General features: G+C 40.1%; 2 protein-coding genes across 6 annotated transcripts; one reads left to right on the forward strand and one right to left on the reverse strand.

The window, feature by feature from the left end:
• Positions 1-5: 5 nt before the first annotated feature.
• Positions 6-18,403, reverse strand: LOC116919014 (mucin-5AC). Of its 2 annotated transcripts, none has more exons than XM_045171007.1 (3): positions 18,109-18,403; positions 13,210-13,319; positions 6-1,643 (listed from the first exon to the last, which is right to left on the reverse strand). In XM_045171007.1, the coding sequence occupies exons 2-3, from the start codon at positions 13,221-13,223 to the stop codon at positions 494-496; spliced, it is 1,164 nt and encodes a 387-aa protein (XP_045026942.1). In that variant the 5' UTR covers positions 13,224-13,319; positions 18,109-18,403; the 3' UTR covers positions 6-493. The 2 variants fall into 2 exon arrangements, with proteins under 2 accessions (XP_045026942.1, XP_032780750.2); XM_032924859.2 differs by lacking the exon at positions 18,109-18,403 and adding an exon at positions 13,467-13,630.
• LOC116919018 lies at positions 18,403-20,353 on the forward strand. Of its 4 annotated transcripts, none has more exons than XR_004391763.2 (3): positions 18,403-18,527; positions 19,027-19,859; positions 19,929-20,353. XR_004391763.2 is itself a non-coding variant. In XM_032924863.2 (3 exons), the coding sequence occupies exons 1-3, from the start codon at positions 18,519-18,521 to the stop codon at positions 20,111-20,113; spliced, it is 312 nt and encodes a 103-aa protein (XP_032780754.2). In that variant the 5' UTR covers positions 18,403-18,518; the 3' UTR covers positions 20,114-20,353. The 4 variants fall into 4 exon arrangements, 1 of the variants encoding a protein (XP_032780754.2); XM_032924863.2 differs by having other exon boundaries at positions 19,690-19,859; positions 19,981-20,353; XR_004391759.2 differs by having other exon boundaries at positions 18,403-19,859.
• The last annotated feature ends 19 nt before the right edge of the window (positions 20,354-20,372 follow it).

The raw sequence follows: 20,372 nt of genomic DNA on the forward strand, positions 1-20,372 counted from the left end.
ACTTATTTTTATCTTTCTAAAAGCGGAGGTTATGAGTGTATTTTCTAATTCACGGCACGTTGTCACATATGAACTCGGGAAGTCATTAAAAAAAACACAACAAAACAACGGCAAAACCAACAAGCGGAAAAAACGGGCAAAACTACGTTCAATTTCACTGCAAATATTAATACTATTAATGATAAAGTAAAAAAAAAAAAACATGTTTTGAAATAGGAAATGATTAAATAACCATTCCGACTACGGCATGAACCCAACGCTCCAATGTCAACACTCGAGTTCGGGGCGGTGGCAATCGAAATAACAAAAATATATTTCAAACTTGACGGCATTCACTTATTTCTTTATTAGCAAAAATAGCACGGCACAAGTCATGACAACATCGGTGATTAAATAAAGAGCGTGATGTTCTCCTTCGTTTTCATCCTTTTAATTCATTTTTTGCCCCCTTTTTTTTTTTACTTTTAATCATAAAAAAGTAATAAAAAAAAATTTAGCGTCTGATAAATTGAGCTCTCTTGAGTTTCGGATAGATTTGATGTAAAAGATCTAAATAATTGGGTGGTCTGTACGGAGCTGGGGCCGAGTAGATACCGCCCGGTTTGCCGTTAAACACGAACGGTCCCTTGATGTTGATAACACGTGAATTGGTACGCGGTGGCATGAGTGTCGTGGTCGATAAGGACGAATCCGACGATGAAGAATCGGTAGTTTCCGTCTCGGCCACACTGCCCGGTCGTCTAGTGGTAGCCACAAAGATGGGCGATTGCTTGAAATAATCATCAGGTGAGTCGTCCCTAAAAGGTGTACGACCCGAGACGAAAGAACTAACTGGCAATTTGATGTAATAGATTGGCGAATTGGGCATCTGACTCAATTTTTTACTGGACGGGCTAGCCCTGACAGCAGCGGGCGTTTTGGTCTTGTCCACATTATTTTTCGCTGCTTGTTTCTCGGCTGGTGTTTTGGCTTTAACGTAAATTTTGGTCACGCACGGCTCCGTCGTTGTACTCTGTGGCTCTGCCGTCGTAGTTGTTGATGGCTCGGTTGTTGTCGTGGTGGTAAGCTCGGTTGTTGTCGATGGTTCGAATGTTGTTGTTGGCTCGGTGCTAGGAACTCTCGTCGATCGCTGAAGATGAGGATTGATGTTGACCAGGATGGCCGGTCCTCTCGAACCAGGACCATTTCTCGAATAAGAAATAGAACCAGCTGGAAGCTTCACCCGACGAATGGGACTCTCTTTGCTGATGACTGGAGGAGCTGTGGAAGGATTTGTTTCGATAACGGCTACCGGAATAGGATGATTAAGCTCTTCTGGGTTCTTCGTCAGCTTTGGAAAGTAAATCTCTTTCTTTCCGTTACCGGCCTGATTGAGTTGTTGCAACAACGCCGCCATACTTACGCGTTTGATCGAACTGGCACTGACAATTTCGGCCGCCCTCGAAGATGAATCTACTTCTTCATCTCGATTCATTTTGAACGATTTGAGAATATCCAAAGGGCGCCAATGGTCTTTACTGAACATGCCACTGGTTCTGAAGACGCGCATGTTGCTGAACTGGGCCCGGGCCTCGGTGGTCGTCATCAGGCAACAGCAAACAACCGACACGGCAAAAAGGAATCGCATTTTGTAGTCGGCACACCTGCATCGTTACACGGGGACAATTAAAAAACATAATTAAGTCATTTCTATTAGGATGGAATGAAAGTGAAATGCCGGCTGTGCTATTTAATTGTCAGTTTTAATGAAACGTAGAGAACAAAACAAAAGACAAAAGAAATCCTGCCGGTATATTTTTGAATTAAGAAATATATATGTGTCATTCCAGACTAGAACCATTTGTTTAAAACAGGTCCATTATATTAAAAAAAAACAGGTCCTCAAGCGAAACGGGTGTCATCCCCCGCAGCGTGACAAATGACATGCTCTTTTGCTTTTTAAGTATACCTAATGCCGGATCTGATGGGCGCTTTAATGTCGCCAACCAAAGTCCGTTTTCTTTGATCTAAAACTGAAATGCTTTTACATTCCATTCACTACGTTTTTATTCGTTTTTTCCCCGTTGAGTTAAGAAGAAAAAAAAATGTTAACAATTGAGTTGATTACAAAACAAATTGAATACCCACAGTTTTTCTTTATTCAGGGAAATCTGTCTATTTCATAATTTATTATCCCGCTGTTGCTAAAAACACAAACACACACAAAAAAACACCGTTATAGCGTTCAGCCATCCCCCCCTTGATATTTTCGGTTAATTGTATACTATTTGCTGGTGTTGATTTTTTTTGCGCACATAGCGGCACGCGGACACGAATCACTCCCATTAGCTGGATAACCATTTAACATTTTTTTCATTCCCTTTTTGTTTTTTTCTTTCCATCAAAGACAATGCAAAAAAAAGGGGGGAAAGACGACTAGACGGTCCAATTAAAAAGTCGTAGCTTAGAGGTCACGCAATAATAATCTAGTCCCGCAGGGTGGAAGCTCACACATCTCACTCACGTGCGTCAGACGATATAATTTTTAGAGACTGAACGTGTCACTTTGAAAGCGCCACTAGTCATTTTGTTTCGTTTTGTCTTTCTTTAAATCCTTCGACAAATTTCCCGTGGATTTGTGAAAGTTAGAAGGCGGGCGACTGCGGTGCCGCGGGAAGACCACACACTAAAAATGCCCTTCGTCCAGTCTGTCGGACTGCAAGTAGAAACCACACCTGGCGTCAATCAACCGGTCGCCAATGATGGGAAACCCGTCGAGACAAAAAGAAAACAAAAAAATTGGCTCGCATTCGCACCGTCACCTTGAGAAACCCACACCACAAAAAGAGCGAAACTTCGACATTATAAACATCTGTCATCCGCCTTTTAGCGCAAGTTTAATAGACGCTAACCCAACTTCTCAAAAAAATAATAATAAAATACCGTTGCAAATAAACCATGGCTTGTCGGATGCAAAAGATTATTTACGAGCTCTCCGTATAAATAAAACGACCAGCACCTGCTGCTCACGTGAACTCCGCCTATACTGAGAAAACATGGCCCGAAGAACGTAGTTCTCTATTCACCCGTGTCATCAGGTTTAGATTTGTTAGTTGCACTTCTCTCTGCCAAAAGAAAGCATCTCTATCATCCTTCTTTTTTTGCACCACTCCACTATTACCGGTGAATAGGCGTAATGACTTGGCAAAGAAATGAACGCGTGAATGAATGCATATATACCAGCCAACTATTAGCTACTGCTGTGCATGTAAGAAGCGCCCCCTCTTTTGCCCGGCTGATAACATCTTATGTCTACGTGATTCGTTCTATTATTACTTGCAGTGGAAATATACATTTTTATTTGTACAGCATCAAAAAGAAAATGATGACGTTATACGCCCGTTAGGCATTTACGCGCAGGACCCCACGTCTCCAAAAGATTTATTGTTTACCTACACAATGATGATTAAGGGTCATTCACATGTTTTTCCTCTTTTAAGAGATTAGAATTTTTAAAAAAGTATATATAGATGTATAAGGGGTGATCGTAAAAATGGAGGATTGTTTTTAATTCTTAAAAGTATAACGACAGTCATTTCTTCTCTGTTGTCTTAATGGCTTTGGAGACTCTACATGAATAAGAATCAGGCGAAGACAGTAGCACTTTTAAGGTTGAAAACGAATGTGATGGTATTCAGAATAATGTGGGGGAAAAGAAATGAAAAAAAAAAAGGGACTGTAATATAAAATAATTGTTTTGATACTGAGGAAGGACTATCCCCAAGGCGAGAAAAATATACGAAATTACCAAAAGGTCACGTTTGAATTGTATCATTTCTACGTTTCTTCTATCTGTAGGTTGGAATTAAAATCCTCAACATCTTCCGAGTTTCTCTCTTTTTTCTCTAAAAAGAAAAGAAATGCTGCCTCTGTCTGTCAGAAATGATTGTAATAAAGAAGAGTTTACATCGCGCTGGTGTGCACCCGTATCATTTCACGCGTATAAATAAATAGGTACAGCACTCCCTCATTCTTCTTACATATAGCTACCAAATGAACGGGCGGTAGCTTTTCGAGTGTGAGAAATGGTATATTTTTTTTTTTTCTAAATTCGTTCCTCAAATCCGTTGCATCCCGGATGACCAGAGAAAATTCAATTAGTAATTACATCGAAAATGTACGGTAGCAGCTAGATGTAATATATACGGTAGCTTGAAAATTGAATAAGTATATATACACGTTGCTTGTATGTAGAGGTGCTACAAGTGTTTGGATGATTCGTTCCTCACAAACCTCCTGGCCGGGGGTAATTCTGAATATCGCCGACATTTCAGATAAATAGAGGTCACAGAAAATTACACTTGGAAATCATCATCATCATTCGGAGTGTCCCGTTTTTATTCCCCTTTTTTTTGTCTCGCCTTTGTGTTTGGAAAATTCATTGCGTTCTTCGGAAATCATTTGTTGTACTCAAAATGAACGGAATGATGGCACGCGGAAAAGCCAGGTCATGCACGCTCTGGCCGGTATTTTTATACGCAGGCGTTGATGGTCGTGATCCGCGTGAATACTAAACAGGTACACGTGTAGCTGTCGTGTTTGGGACGACCCGAATATGTTCAACTTCGTTATGGTAACGACCTATTCAAACAGAGATTTTTGGACGGTCGACAGCGTTAGAATTGACGGTCAGAATGGCCGGAATGGGGTCGTATAGATGAAAAAGAAACGTTGTAAAAAAAAAAAAAAGGTCTCGAATAGAAATCGGTAGACAATCATCGGATTGTAGTCCAAGTTGTGCAGAAAATTAATAACCAAGTCCCGAGATTGGTAATATAAAATGTTGTAAAAATAAAAAGCAGAAGACTAATCATTTGGTTTCGCTTCGTTCAATCGTTTGGGCAAAGATGAGTCAACAAAGAATCAGCACGGTTGATTGTTTTTCACAAAATGAATGTTTGGTGGGTTTTTCGAACACTCCTACCAACACGCTGGAACGACGATGGAATGCAACATTTTACGACGATTTTTTTAATTTTTTTATAGTATGGAGATTGTCTTTTTTCTCTCGGTTAATCGAATATGTTTTTCCAATTAAATGTATCGATCTTAAACAAATCGCGTTTTGATATTACGTTAGCCAACATGCTAGTGGGCGTGGGTGGGAGACCCTACTTTTATGTAAATGCTCTCCTACACCAAGGTCGTTCGATCGCCTCCGTGGGAGTGTCCGAATCTTGGGTCTTTCACCGCCTACCGTTCAATTTGAACTGTTTGGAATTTTTTTTTTCCTTTTTTCCCCATTGGATGCTGACCCGTTAGCGAGGTTTAAAAAAAAAAATGTGATTAAAGGTAAACATGCCTATAAAGAAAGATTTTCTCTTATCTACACAATATCCCGCTGCGGTGGATCGAACAATGGAAGGAATTGTGTCGGCTGAACTATTTGTGTGTATGACGCATACAATAAATGGCCTTGCCCTCAGATGGCCATGTGTGTTGTTGATCCGTTGGGCCGGCCAGCTCAGCAGGTGAATTTTTAATTGTTATTCCATTTCAAAGACATTGAAAAGGCGTTGGGGGTCAGGAATCGCTATTTTTTTTTAATGGTTTATCAAAGAGGGGGATAAAAAAGGTTTAAACAATTGAAATTGTTTGTCAATCGATTTTTGATGATTGAATCGCGGCTGGGATTCTATTTCATCATCAACTGATTCTACGTTGAAATAAATTAAACTGATGCAGGTGTTTTTTTTATTTTATTTTTAATAATCACGTCCTCAGGTGCAGGACAAAGTTTATCCCTTTCCTCCAGCCGTTTTAATTGAAAATCAATTGAACGGTCCAAATGTGGAATACTTTTTCGAAACAGGTGTTTGTAAAATTCAAATTTTGGAATTGGGAAAAGAGCAAAATCATTTGAGCGTGGCGTTAGCAGATAAGAGTGGGCGTCGCGATGCCTAGATGGCAGTAGGAACTGAACGAACGCGGGACTATTGGGAATATTCGGTAAACGCAGCAAAAATATCGTGACGCCGACGCCACACGGCGGTTCGATTTAAAATCATTCTCAACAAACGAAACGATTTGTTGTTGAAAAATTAATTTTAAAAAAAGGGATAGAATTAAATGTTGCGAATGAGGTGATAGTCATTTTCGGGATTTTATGAACGTGTATAAAAAAATGCGGACTAACAAACGGCGTCTAAGAGAAAAGCAGAAAACACACGTCATATTGGTGCGACGTGTTTTAGTGGCAATCCCGTAATAAGATTTTCAGAAAATAAATGACGTCGTAACACAGCTTTTAGTGTTTACCTTGTTTTCCGTACATAACAACACCCCCAAAAATATTTTTTAATGCTAACGGACGACGTTAGTTACGGACGGATTGTAACACTTGTGAAAATCAGGATGAGAGAAATGGGAAGGATAAAAAAAAATATCTTACATATTCCACGTAGATAACCTCCACCTTTATGGTATCTCTTGTTTTTTTTTTTATTGTTTACGTTGTTACAGCCAACGTTTGTTTTCCTAGATTGGACTGATCGAAAAGTCAACGATCCATAAGGTGATTTCATGAATCTGTGTGCTATTTTTTTTTTAAGATTCCGCCAGCATTATTGTCGCTCTATTGCTTGCGGAATGCCGAGACTAGACGTCGGCGGATGCAACTGGCCCATTTTCATGGCAACACATTTTTTTCCCACCATCGCTGCCAGCGCAATAGGACACGATTCAATTACATTTATATGCATCGAAAGAAGGTTAGAAACGATCGATCCGAGACAATTGGATGCCTCGATTTAACACACATCTTAGATAAACAACATTTTGAAAAAAAAAAGAAGAAGCAAAAAAAAAATTGATGATAAAATCTAAAATGGCAACACAAGTCGACCGAATGCTGTCGCAGTTAAACACACGAGTTATGATCGCTCATTCGATTTTTCTTGGTCGGACAAATGTTCGCTGTCACTGATCGTTTGTTTTTTATTAAACGTTTCGCCGCACCTGAGATGAGTTGCTAACGACTTGAGGTTGATGCCTTCACGGACGATTATTCGAACCATGTGTTATTTGACCAAGAAACAAGTTTTTCAATTTTTTTTTGAAACACTTTTATCGTCAAGGTTTTACGAGACGGGATGAGTCCGTCGCGTCATTTTTATCTTGGTATGCACACAAACGTAAGAGAAAAAGAGAAAGAAAAAACGATGCAGACAAGACGTAATTATCCGTTCAAATAACTGTTCTTCAATTTCTTCCGTTTTCGTTCTTTCATTGACTCGGAAAAACATATTTAAACAAAAAAAAGACCCAATTTATTTAGACTATTCAGCTTCCGTATTTGAATGCGTACACTGGGTCAGTGCGTCGTGTTTAAACAGCACCACTACTGCCTCGATGGCCTGTTCCAGTTGATGGTGATCAGTACACAAAGACGCATACGAACAAAGAAACATTAAGAAAGCCAACAAGAAGAGCCACGTTACAGACGTTAACGAAACAGATTAAGAATAAGAAGCGAAACGAGAGAGAAGAGGCCCAATCGTAAAAATAAAATAAAAGGTGAGAAAAGCCCACCGATAAAATGTTTTTTTTTTCTTCTTAAAAAAACCAAATGAAAACGAGCGGGAATTTTGTAGTTAGCTGCGTGTTTGTATACATATACGGATGGGCTAGCAGCACACGCTCCAACAGTTCACGCGGTCAGTCGATGAAATAAAAAAAAAAGGTACTCCAAAGACTATTCCAAGTATTAGCGACAGGTGTTCTGATGTTGTCGGGGCCAGCTAATGAAGTTGAACAGTTCGTTTACAAGAATCACACAACGGTATCGATGATGATTCCGTTTCGGCGCCGGCCTTTTCTATTTCAAACTACAAAGTTCGTTCCAACGTTGCGCACTGGACGCACGAACAAAACAAAACAACTACGTTGGTAACTTTACACGCACGTACGGTAAAAAAATAGATATGTTAGACGATTCTCTGGACCACACAGTTAATTTTCCCAGTGTGGATCTGTGTGATTAGGTGAAGCCAATCAACCTCTAACCTCTTCCCACTCGTAATGAAGAATCCAATATATTTATGCATTCAACAAAGTATCGACTGCCCAGCCATGTGCATTGTAAAAATATGCTAATTCGTATGCCCTCCCCACTGCTTCTACAATACAATAGGGTCCCTTTCACGATGGACAAAATACCTTTTGTTTTTTATCGCAACGGCTGGTCATTGGGTATCCATCAAAGATGTTGATCAAACGGACAGATTTCAACACGCAAAGTTTTTAATGAAGAATCAAAGTTCTTTTGTTTCGTTACGTTTGAATCGGCGCGCTATCTATTATAGGATAATTACGACGCTCTTGGTCCCAAACCACCTTCTTCAATCCACTCCCACCTTTGTTACGAACCTTCTCAAAGCCAAAGCGAAAGAAAAACAAGAGATCGTTGACGTGTCGATGAAGAGTTTGTGCATTTGCACTTGACCGACCAATGAAACGTAAAAACCCGAGTAGTTTGTAAGCTACACAATCTACCTGTTCGGGGGAGGACATAAAAAATTGACTGGATTTTATTTTATTTGTTCGTTTAAAATTTAGCCAAACAAAATAGTTAAAACTTATGGGCATGAAAAAAGGTGCGAGTCATCGGCTGTTAAACAACGCACGCAATGCATACACGGCCGAGTCGTAGAGACTTGATTGTCACTCGCCGCCAATCTAAGCGATCACGACGTGCGTCATCCACCGTGAAAGTGCACAGTATGGGTGTGTATACATTCGGAAAATAGATGCCTGCCACCCCATCACGCCGCACACCTGCGTGTCTTCTTGCGGTGACTTACGAGATCAATTCAATCCCTTTGTTTTCCCTCGTATCTGTTTCTTTTCTCTTTTTTTTTTCATCTTTTGTGACTCGAATTTTCACGTCATGTCACCACAAAACAACACGGCCCTACGTCTACACAATGGATGGAACCTGGATCACGTAGTTCTTTGTGTGATACGTGATGGAGACGCATTTTCTCTCCTCTAAAAGAAAAAGAAATTCTACCACGAACAAAAAAAAAAAAAAACGGAAGAAGACGAATGTTTTCGATTGGCCTTCTTCAATTGTTCTCTATTCTACACGACTCACTCTCATTCTCACGTTGACAAAATTGCGATTGCTTTTCTTGTTTCCTATTTGGGGTGGTGGCAATCGTAAGACGTAAAATATGCTCATCACGTCGAAATAAAACAAGCGTTTGTTTAAAGCGCAACAGGGTACATAAACTACGATTCAATTCAGAACATGCCGAATGTTTTATGTGTTTTAGTGGACCGCGAAAACGTGTTTCTCAACGGGGTTTTGCCAAATCGAAGGGGGAAAAAAAAACGGGTATGGGAGCAAGACGGCACAATCTAAAAGGTGACAACGATGGCGACCAAAGTGGACATCGTTTACGGTATCTATTTTTCATTTCCTTTTTTTTTGCCTGATTTCTCTTAATTCTCGAATTTTTCACTGTAAAAAAAAAATAAATAATAATAAATGTTCCTTCAAAGTGATTGCGTATAGCTGGGCCACGTACAAGGAACAAAATAACCGTAGACTCGTTTGTGCAGGGACCGTCTTTTTCACTTCGATGGTGCCCCATCATAAAAAAAAATTAGAAAACTGTAAAACAAAATGCTAAAGAAAAGAAAGACATACGACGTTCGAGAAAGTCAATAAACGAATGAAGCTAAGAGGTGGACTGGTTATTTTTGTTAAAACAAAAATGATGGCCGGCGCCCACGGTGACGACAGCCGGAAGGGATATAAGATGGATTGCATTGTCTATATACCGTGACCTTCATCTTGCGTGTCACTCACACGGTCCACTTCAACAAAACAAATCAAAGGGAACAAGTCAAACATGTAACGCTCATCAACCTGAATTCATCAACGTAAAACATCGATTGAAGAAACGAGTTGAATCAGCATGATCTCCTCAAATGCTGAGAATTCTTTTTACTTTCAAAACGAAGGCGGGAAGATAAAGAACCACATTAGTACACAAATGAAAACAAATGAACGAAAAAAATGTTTGCGAGAAGACCTGTACACGACAACGCGTTTGGTGGGTTATTCATTTCGTTGTATTGTTGGGCCTCGCAAGACCCCCAAAAAGCGATAATGAATGATGAAGAGGCTTCCATCCATCAATTGAATACAGGATCCTGTCAACGCTGAAGATGACTGTCGAAAATAGTTTGTATTTACTTCTTTGCCCCCCTGACTTCTTCTACGCATCCCATCTAGGAAGAAGAACGACAATGACACTCGTTTTGAAATGAAAGTCTCGAGTTGGACAAACGGTAGGTAAATTAGTCGTTGAATGGAGGGCCTCAAAAGAAAAGATTTCGCGTATTGCCAGGTGGTAGTTCAGCGGCTTCCGAAATTGACTATATACGCACCACACAATAATTCTTCAGTAGGAGTGTCCGAAAAAACCCTCGAGAAAAAAAAACTTCTTTACAAGCCATTTTCTTTTAAGGGGGGGATGTGGGTAAAGCAATAACTTTGGGAGAGTCACGACCCTATTGAAACGGACATTGGGCATAACAATCGCATAACCAACTCTAAAAACGTTAATTTTTCCCGTTTCCTTTTTTTAAAAAATATTTTCCTTCTACTTGGCCTACGCCACAACGTGTATAGAAAAGACAGAAAGAAAAAAAAACCTGAAAATGTTTGGGGGCTTTTGTTGTCTTCCCTCTATTGTCGTGCCGGGCTACAGCAAACTTGAAGGTATATGCAATACGAGTACCTGTCCCGAAAAAGGTGAGATACGAAACGAATCATGCTGCTGCTGTTGCTATTGTTGGGGAATAGATTCAACCAGGTAGGATATGGTATGATGACGGTTACATTTTTTTCTTCCTCGTGAACTCTCATCCTAACTAGCACCCAATTTCATCGATCATCGATTTCCCGACGCGATTGTTACTCATCAACGTACATCGCCTTCTCGTCAGGGCTACAGCAATGGCTGGAAACAATAGTTTACATCAAACAACGACTATTACGAGTCTGTAATGACTGTCTACTCACGGCTAGCAATAAGACAGCCATAAAATACCTGAAAGGAATTATAGTCGAGATAATGCTCAGAGAAAAAGAGGCCTCGTGTATGACCCTCCCCAAAGTCTTGATGAAACAAATTGGGCTTTGAAATGCGCAGGGGAGGAAACAATGAGAAGGGGATGACATGTTGCCCTGGAGCGCGTCCGGCACCTCCGGGAAACAGAGAAAAGGAACGACAAAAATAAAAGAAATGAAAGAAGACATACAGCCCACGTATACGATGAGTGTAGAAAGAAATGAGTTACGGAGATGGAGGGCGAGAGTTTAAAAAAAGAAAAAGGCAAATCCCTCGTCTTACGTTTCTCACGCCGTTGCGTATAGGTTCCTCCGACAGCGCACTTTTTGGTCTAGGTACTTAACGAGTCTTTTGACGTTAAATTTGAAACACAAAAAATGATGTAATCATCAGAAATAAAAAGGATGAAGCGAAAACAAATGTGACTCTAGGCTGGTGGTGACCTAGTATGGAGTGGTATTGAATAGAATGGAAACTAAGTACGATATTAAATAATAATTTCTCTCTCTCTCTCTCGTTTTTTATGCGGGGGGGTTTCTGTGATTTCGTGGGTGCCGCTTCCCGCATGACCGCTAATGCTCGTCTAACGACGTATTTTTCTCTTTCCCCCCCCCTCCAAAACGGATTTTTATTTGAACTAAGTTCTTATTGCGCGAGCACCGCGCAATGCCCCCGCTTTAAAACATCGATAAAAATGCCCGCCCGCCAACAAGCCATCATCACGTTATTCGGCAAAATTAAAAAATTTTCAGTAAATAACTGTAAAACAAAAAATTAAAACGATGTTAAGCCTACACAGAAAACCTTTATCTCAAATCAGGGGAATGTGGGTGGTTTGGCGGAGGCGGACTCCGTCATTGACCGAAATATCCTATCATACCTAATGGCCCATCAATCATAACAAGCCCCCCTCCCAAAAAAACAAAAAAAAACAGTAGCAACTATTTGCTTTTGCCATCTCACTTGTTTTATTTTTATTATTAGACGTACTTGGCAACACTAAATTGCTACTGTTGTGTACTACTACACTTGATACGGCGATTAACGAACCGCAAAAAAGGGCCGAGACATTTTTTTTTTTTTTTTAAGATGAAATCAGAGCGGCAAACTTTTTCTCAGCTGTCTCTCACCTACTGGTGGGTTTGTATTTGTTTTCAAATTTGTTGTTTTGCGACCCACATTGAATGGCGACGCATTCGAGTCGAACGCGCCAGCAATGATGAATGACACGCAGCACGGGATTCAAAAATAAAAAGGGTGGCCAGAAAAAAAATAAAATCAGGTAGAAAATTTACACGCCAAAGAGACTGTGACAAGTTCAACGACGCGCTAATGTCGCGATTCGAACACTATTACGTCACCTCCATCCAAACTTTTTTTTTTTTTTTTAGATCTTTTTAAAGTATGTTCCGGGCCTTCGTATCAAGAGAAAAAAAAAAGGGGGTATGTGAATGGCAAGAAACGAAGCGGCGAACCGACTGTTAGCGCGTTCGTCGGGCGTGACGATCGACACAGTGAGAGAGAAGCTCATCTTGACTGATGTTCTAACGGAAAACAAAAAAATTGCAGATTTTGTGTCAGAAACAAAATCCGGGCCGTCTGAATAATGACTATAGGACTAGAACAACAAAACAAGCAGCAAAGCAAGATCTAAAGAATTTAAATGATGCCATACCAAGGACGACGACAATCTTTTACCATCTGAAGAGCTCCCCATTCCAAAATGACGTGAACGAATCAACGGAGCGGCTAGTCGAGCACGCGTTTAATCAAGCCTACGACCTGTTCCTTTTTTTCTTTTTCACACTGTTGTTTCGACTCGAATTTAAATGTCAAATATCGAAACAAAATTCTCCCCTTTTCAATTATTCTACCGGCCGCTATTCTTGAATGCATCTTGAACGAGATAGCGCTCAAAATAGCGGAAATACTGGCCACTACAAACTGGTTTTTGAGAAACGTTCAATCCATCCATCATAGTTTTTGTTTTGTACGTGTGTGATGACAAGCCGAAAAAAGCCCAGCACAATTCAATGACACTGGCAATATAATTCTACTTATGCAAATGAAATAGAAGAAATCGTACCTGTTTTGAGCCATGGCGGGATTATTTTGCGTTCAACAGTCGTTTCCTTCCTGCTGTGCGATGATCGGGCGGCCGGTTTGGTAGACTGGAAGAATCGGCCCTGGTCAGACCTGGTCAATCAAGAAAATAACAGGCACTTGATTCGATGATCGATGACAGGAAAAGGACGCAATCAGAACACACAAAAAACGACAGGGAGCTGAAAAATGGCTCGCTGATCTTTGAAAAACGATAGAAATCTAAATAGAATCACTCACTCGTTAGCGCAAGTTGTCTACTAAAGCAAATAGACGGATGAAAAATCTAACTTTTGCAAGTGAGAGAAACGACGAGGAGAAGATGAATGGTTTAAAAAAAACAAGAGAAGAGGAGGTGAGTACGAGTGTTGTGGGCCACGCGGCCGGGAGAAGACTGAACGTTCGGTTTCTCCCAACCGAGGGTTTTTATATCAGCCAGATAGCCCGCCTTATTTTGTTTTCCATGCTTATTCTAGTAAATACATGTATACTATCCTTTTTTTATTATTATTCTTTCTTTTTCTTCCTTTTCTCTTATACACTCTCCCGTTTTCTCAGTTTTTATTTGGGATTTTTTTTTTTTTTTTCGGTTTAAAAGAAAGAAAAATGCGAAGGATCAAGCAGCAAAAGAGAAAGACCGGGGCAGGTGAAATGTGCGTGTGAGTGAGACTGCGTCGGCCCACTATAGTCGCAAAGCTAGCCGACCGGTAGACACATTCTCCAGTCTGGGCAAATAAATTTCTATTTTCGGATAACATGATCTCTCGATATCGTCACTGCTGATTGGATCCGTTCCGTCTCGTTGATAAAGATTTTATTTTATTTTTTTAAAGGGACCCGACGACGTCATTTGAGGAAATTCAATCTTTCGCCGCAGGGATAACGAAAGACCTGGGGAGTCCGCTTAATTGAATAGCCATACAAACCACTCTGCATTCAAGACGAATCAAAGCGTCGCGGCCAAACAAACAAATAAAATAAAAAATACAGGCTAAGAAGAAAAATATATATGCACCTCGGAAATATCAATAAACAAAGCAATGAATGATCCAGCTTTTGAAGACTGGTCAAGTACGTACTCGAGTTTCTGAAAAGCTCTTTTCAACTTTAAGAAGAAAAAAAAACCGTTAAATATGGACAGTCCACCGTTCGACGTTTGGATCAATCACGAACGTTATCTACACAGATTCTAAAAAGATGCTGAATTCTGGTTTATCGCAAATCAACGAGCCTCCTAGATGTGAAATTCCAGTTAAAATATGAAATGAAGAAGCCAATCAAGAATGGCGACAGCGGAATATCCACGACTCGTTTTTTAAAAATCTTTTTCGAACGGTCACGCAGAGACAATTATCGAGCGTCTTAGCGCTACTGTGCTGCACCTCCCCCATTCTCATTGCAGCGTGTCCAGCGTGGAAATCGCTTGTCATCGGAGGGTTTTTCTTATGTTCTTTCAGCAACAACAATAACCAGTCAAGTGATAGTTGAAGAAATGCACCGCTATAGACACCAAGAGATTGCGATGAAGCGGGCAATAATTAATACACACGTACCACTTGTTATTTAAAAGAATTTAAAAGAAAAAAAAACAACAACAAAAACGACAGGTAATCATCTTGAGAAAGCGTATCAAAAGACCCCGTGAAAATTAAACTATTTCCAACCAGAAAAACGAAGCGGGACAGCACACGAAAGAATAAACAAGTTGCAACAATTGTCGTCACATCGCGGCGTTTCTTCCCTTCCTAACGAGCCTGCGTGATTGCATAAAGAAAGATACCGTTGCATGATGTCATCATTTTCGTTCGGTCCATCTCCGACGTCCGTGAATGATTGACGATAATTTCTATGGAACGGAGATTTTTTTTTTTAATCTCCCATATTATCGCATCTAATCACGTAATTCGCCATCTTGCAATTTTAAATTTGAAAGAAAAAGAAACAAAATTTCAAGCATTTTCACGCGGGATGCCAATCAGGAACGTTTCAATATTTGGACTTTGCATTAAGAAGACGAAAAACACGTTATCATAAACTGTTCGAGGTTGTTGCTATTTCCCGAAAACTATTTCTGGTCCTTAAACTATGCAAGTAGTATTCATGTCATGAATAGAAAACCTCATTATCTTTTTCTTTCTATAGCGAGGCCAGTAGCCTAATATGAAGATCATTTAACTTGGTGGTTTTTTCGTCTCGTACTTGTTTCTTTCTTCTTGTCGCAAAAGAAATTTTAGCTCATTATCCTTTTGCACAAAACAAAAATGAGTTCCTCGTTTTTCCCCTAGTTTTGCTTATTAGACTAGACAAATCTGATGCGTAATGTACAACGGCCCAGTCATTAGTCAACGCTTTTACGCAAGCTGTGACCAATGCGAGGCCCGTTACTCCACCAAATGGAACAGACTCGTTCTACCTTTTTTCGGCTACTTACGACGACAATTGTCCACCTCCAACCCCAAAACATTTGAATTGAAAGAAGAAAAACAAAAAATCGAATTTCTGGAAATACCGAGGTCAATTTTCTGCCTTTCATTCCTCAATTTCTCTGACTTCCCCCCCCCCCCTTTTAGGCAAAAAAAAACAAGAAAAGAAAAGCGACAACAACAATAAGGAATAAAAAATAAAAAAACTTCGGTGGAACGGACAACTGTTGATAGAACTCATTGATCAGTTCACGGATATTGGCGTGGCGGGATAACACAAGCATCAGCCTCGTTTTCACGGCTAGTTAAAATTGTTCGGTCAACCTTTCCCCACCGAAATGTTTCTCGTTTTTCAGTCCAATTATGAACGCATAGCTTGATCGATCGAATTAATATCGTTCACGGTGGAAAAAACAAAAAATCTTTTCAGAGCGGGTCGCGATTATCTTCGGTTCATATCATTCCGCTTTACTTCCATTTCTCTCGCTTTGGCCCAGTAGAAAACAAACACGCATGTCCAGCTTACAAGGCCAGCACGAAGCCGTCAAACAAAATAAATTAATGAAATTTTCGTTGATCGGGTTATCCGAAAAAAAAAAAACAACAATAAATGAAGCCTTCATTCTATAAATTTGGCAACATACAAAAAAAAAATTTATCTTCGGGGAGAACTGAAAAATCCATTTCGGATTATAATGAGGTGGACGATAAACGAAACAAAATAAGTAAAGAAAAAAAAGCAAAAAAAAGGAAAAAAAAACTCAAAATAAACTTGGAAATAGGGACAAACACCTCAACATATTGGGTAAGAATTTTTTATTGTCTTGTCTAGCGCTTCTTTTGTTTATATTTGGAGAAAGTTGCTTCCGTCAATGACATTCCGTCACCGCCTTCTTTTCCCCAATTCCTTTTTTCCTTACCACCACTCGTACCCACTGGGCCAGGAAACTGCTTTTTTGTTATTGTTACTGTCATTCTAGCTCATTTTCAAAGTGACCTTAATACACCTAGTACACATAGAAGAAGCTACAACTCGATATGCCTTCAGAAATCGTATTTGATAGCCATTCCCATTCGTCCTCATATTATGTACACATTGCCAAAGATTCCATTTCAAATTACCTAATTTTATTTTCAAGTATGTATAATAAAGTCTTTAAAAAAATGTGAGTTGAAAATAAACGAATCATTTTTTTTTAAAGAAAAAACAAACCGAGAATGTCTGCGCCATGTTCCCAAACTTTTGTGGTTTCAGACTCCTACTTAAAGACTTGGGGAGTCTCCATATCCCTCCTCATCTTCTTACGCATCCCTCAAGGCGACTTCCCTTTAAATCGTTTCTAATTCTCATTGAAATGGGATTCCCAAGACTTTTTTCTCGACAAGACGAATAAGAAAAAACGATGCATTCGACGTTCTTCGACACCCTCTTTGCCTAGATTTCCTACGGTGCGTACGGTGCGTGCGGCACGTAACACGAGGCCACACACAGGTGGTTAACTGGTTATTAACATTAATCTATTCATCGGATTGTCAGAGAAAGAGACAAGGGTGTATGCCTGTGTTTATTTTTCTACCCCTCACTCCGCCCTCCTCCCCTCTTCTTCTTTTACCGTTAACTTTTCGAAGACATCCGTTGCCGGGACAACGAGGTAGATTCTTACCCCAAGATGAAAGGTACTAACAAATGGACTGGGGATATTGATGACTGGCGCGTTCGTCAAAGAACAGATACATTAGATTTACAAAAATAAATAAAAATAGAGGGAGAGTTAGTATGAGAAGAAAGAAAAAAGTACGTCACATCGATCACGTTTCCAAATACACAGGGTACATCGGCGGTGACCGCAGACGTGGGACTACGGTTCCACTATATTCATACACGGCTTATGGATGTGTGTATTCGATTATGGTCTGATGTGCATCGGGGGAAACCGTCACGTGGTGAATCACGAAACCCCTCACCCACCCACCCAGTCCTCCCAAAAAGTCAAAAAATAAATATGAAAAACCAAAGAATAGATGGTGCTGTGCAATTAGATACTATTCTGGGTTGCACAATGCGAGCGGGAGGTGAATGTGAGAATTTTCCAACACCTGAAAATGACTGTGATGCACGAACACACTTTCGGCTCGCTTCAAAAGATGGGCTGTACCAATCTCCCCCTCCACCTCCCCTCCAAAAAAGTAGTTTTCTAAAAAAAAAAAATGGAGAACGTATCGACATCTCTCTCCCTCCATTTTTGAGACGACATGGAGAAAAAGTGTAATTGAGTGGAGAAAAGCAAACACTGATTGCAAAAGATTCAGTGAAGCGACATGATCGCCATTGATTGTTTGACGAACAAAGAAAAAACGACCAAACATAGGCATGAAAAACAAGAAATTTGGCGCCAAAAAGTGACGGCCATGCGCAATCGCAGTGAAAGCTCAGTCTGAACAATTGCATGGGCACTTACCAGTTAATTCCCGGTTGCAGGAAACAGCACTCCAATTTTCGACGAGAAAAGATCCTACGGCTCATGCTGACCAACCGTTGTAACGAATGACCGACTTCTTTTTTCTTTCTTAGTAACGACACGTGAATCACACATTTCAGAAAGAGGCGACTGCTTAATAGACACGATGGAGTCTGAGAAGGAAACCGCACACTCTTCGCAACTAGTACCCATAAACGTCACATTGTTTTGCAACGTTGCAATGCCTTTAAAATTTTTATTCGCTTAATCAGGTGGCCATTAAATCAGACACCGAAACCTAAACTGCTAAACAGCTTCCCAAATCGTAAAAAAATGTCCGCTCAGTTGACTCAAACGATCGCAGCACTACGTGTTGGAAAGAGAAGAAAAACAATAGACCAACGTTTCTTATGGCAGAGGTACTTTAGCGTGAAGTTGGAATAATGATTCGGTTTAGTAATTCAGTGAAATGTTGGCTGTTTTAATGTCACACTGGCCAACACTTTCCTGATAAGGACATTGAACGACATGTTTCCCAGATGACGTTGCACCTCCGTTTGGCCTTATTCTATCCTTGCCAAATCTAATTATGCAAAGAATGGAGAGGGCCTAAATACCTTGCACGAATTTGCATTATTAGCACATTAATTCAAACTTGCCTTTCATATGCTGGAATAACCTTTTTTTAAGGAACCATTTTTTAAAATCTTTAAAAGAAGGTCATTGGTAAAAATTCATCACGACGTTTACCGTCGTCTTCATGACACAGTTTCGTACGATTTGGTTAGCACTAGCATCGCGAAAAGGCTGAATTCCATTACCATGCAAGAACAAAGGAAGTGATTAAGCTAGTCTATTGTTCTTTTTATTTTGATTTGATTATTTTTTGGTTTTTTTGTTTTTACTTGCATACTACAGATACTACAGCTCTAAAATAGATTACATTGAGAGCGGAAGCAGGATCCATTACCCAATAAAAAAGAAAAGAAAAGAGGTTCCAAGAAACTACGGCCGTCCATCAGAAAACTAGATCACTTTTCAGCGGTTTGTCAGCGTCTTCTCGTACAGGATGCTTACGCATTAACGAAGAGAGGATTATTTTTGAAAAGAGGCGGATGAGATTCTAGTGGTGGTATCGGTCTGATGAAGAAGCACAATTTACGTGAACAGACATTGCCGTGCAACATTGGTCACTCAAAGAACAAAGACAGTAGGGCCTATCCTTTTCCATTTGCAATAATTACCATTGGCTCTATTGGAATTAGATCACTTGCTTTGATTTGTAAATGCAGAAGGTATCTCCATTTATGACTAAAGCCATAAATGGTGACAATGAGATAGGTGGCAATTTGCCAAAAAAAAGAACAAAACAAACTAGGTGGTCTGAACGTCCTTGTTGGGGGCTGTAGGGCTTCCTTCTTAGGGCGTAGCCTTCACAATTTTCGTGATCTAGATTTTTTTTTAAATCTAATAATCTCTGTTGGCACGCGCCAAACTTATGTACCAATTTCCAAGGGATTTTACATTTGAAGTATCATTCATTCCTAAATTTATTGTTCTTTGTTTTATTATTCGATTTAGTCAGGGCAGCGGAAGTTTCCCGAAAGTGGAACTTCTATGGAACCTCTTCTTTTCTACTGGCTAGGAACTGCCTGTAAACATCGTCTAAATTGGGGAGTTATTTATGCATGTGTATCACGCACTAATTCCCTCGACTTGGCCGGCTTTGATTTTACATGGAACTTCCTGAAGTACGTACATTTTTTTACTTCACTTTGGTTCTTCACGTAATTTTTTTTTTAAATATATATTTATTAAAGCAGTGAAACGAGAAGTTCCACAGAAATATCAGCAAAAATTTCTCTGCAACAGGCAAACGAGCTTCGCTAATCACGGCGATTTTCGCAGCGTGAGTTTGGCTATAACATGGAAGGAAGTAAATGGTCTTGTAACACGAAGACGAGTCACCGACTTGATTAATAATTGGGGTAGCCCATCGCGGTAAGTAGAAGATGATGCAACTCGGAAGAAATCTAGTTGGAGAAGAAAAAAGAGAGATGCTGAGAAAATTGAACATCGCGGCTGAAACCGCAAAGGATGGAGCAAAAAATATCGGTCAGTGGTGAGTTGCCTCACGTATTTCGTAAACGGGTTCAATGGATCTCCAGGAGCGTGACGGTTCCTCCTATACACGCGCCCACTGCGGGAAGGCTGCTGGTCGCAAATAAACCCATTCTTCTGTATAGACCTCCACAGTCATTTAC

The sequence above is a fragment of the Daphnia magna genome, linkage group LG3 (assembly GCF_020631705.1).
Source record: "Daphnia magna isolate NIES linkage group LG3, ASM2063170v1.1, whole genome shotgun sequence".
Classification (NCBI taxonomy): Eukaryota; Metazoa; Arthropoda; class Branchiopoda; order Diplostraca; family Daphniidae; genus Daphnia; species Daphnia magna.

Coding starts and splice junctions, on each gene's coding strand:
- LOC116919018 (XM_032924863.2), top strand. Junction 19,860..19,980: donor TTTACATGGAACTTCCTGAA/GTACGTACATTT, acceptor TCTCTGCAACAG/GCAAACGAGCTTCGCTAATC.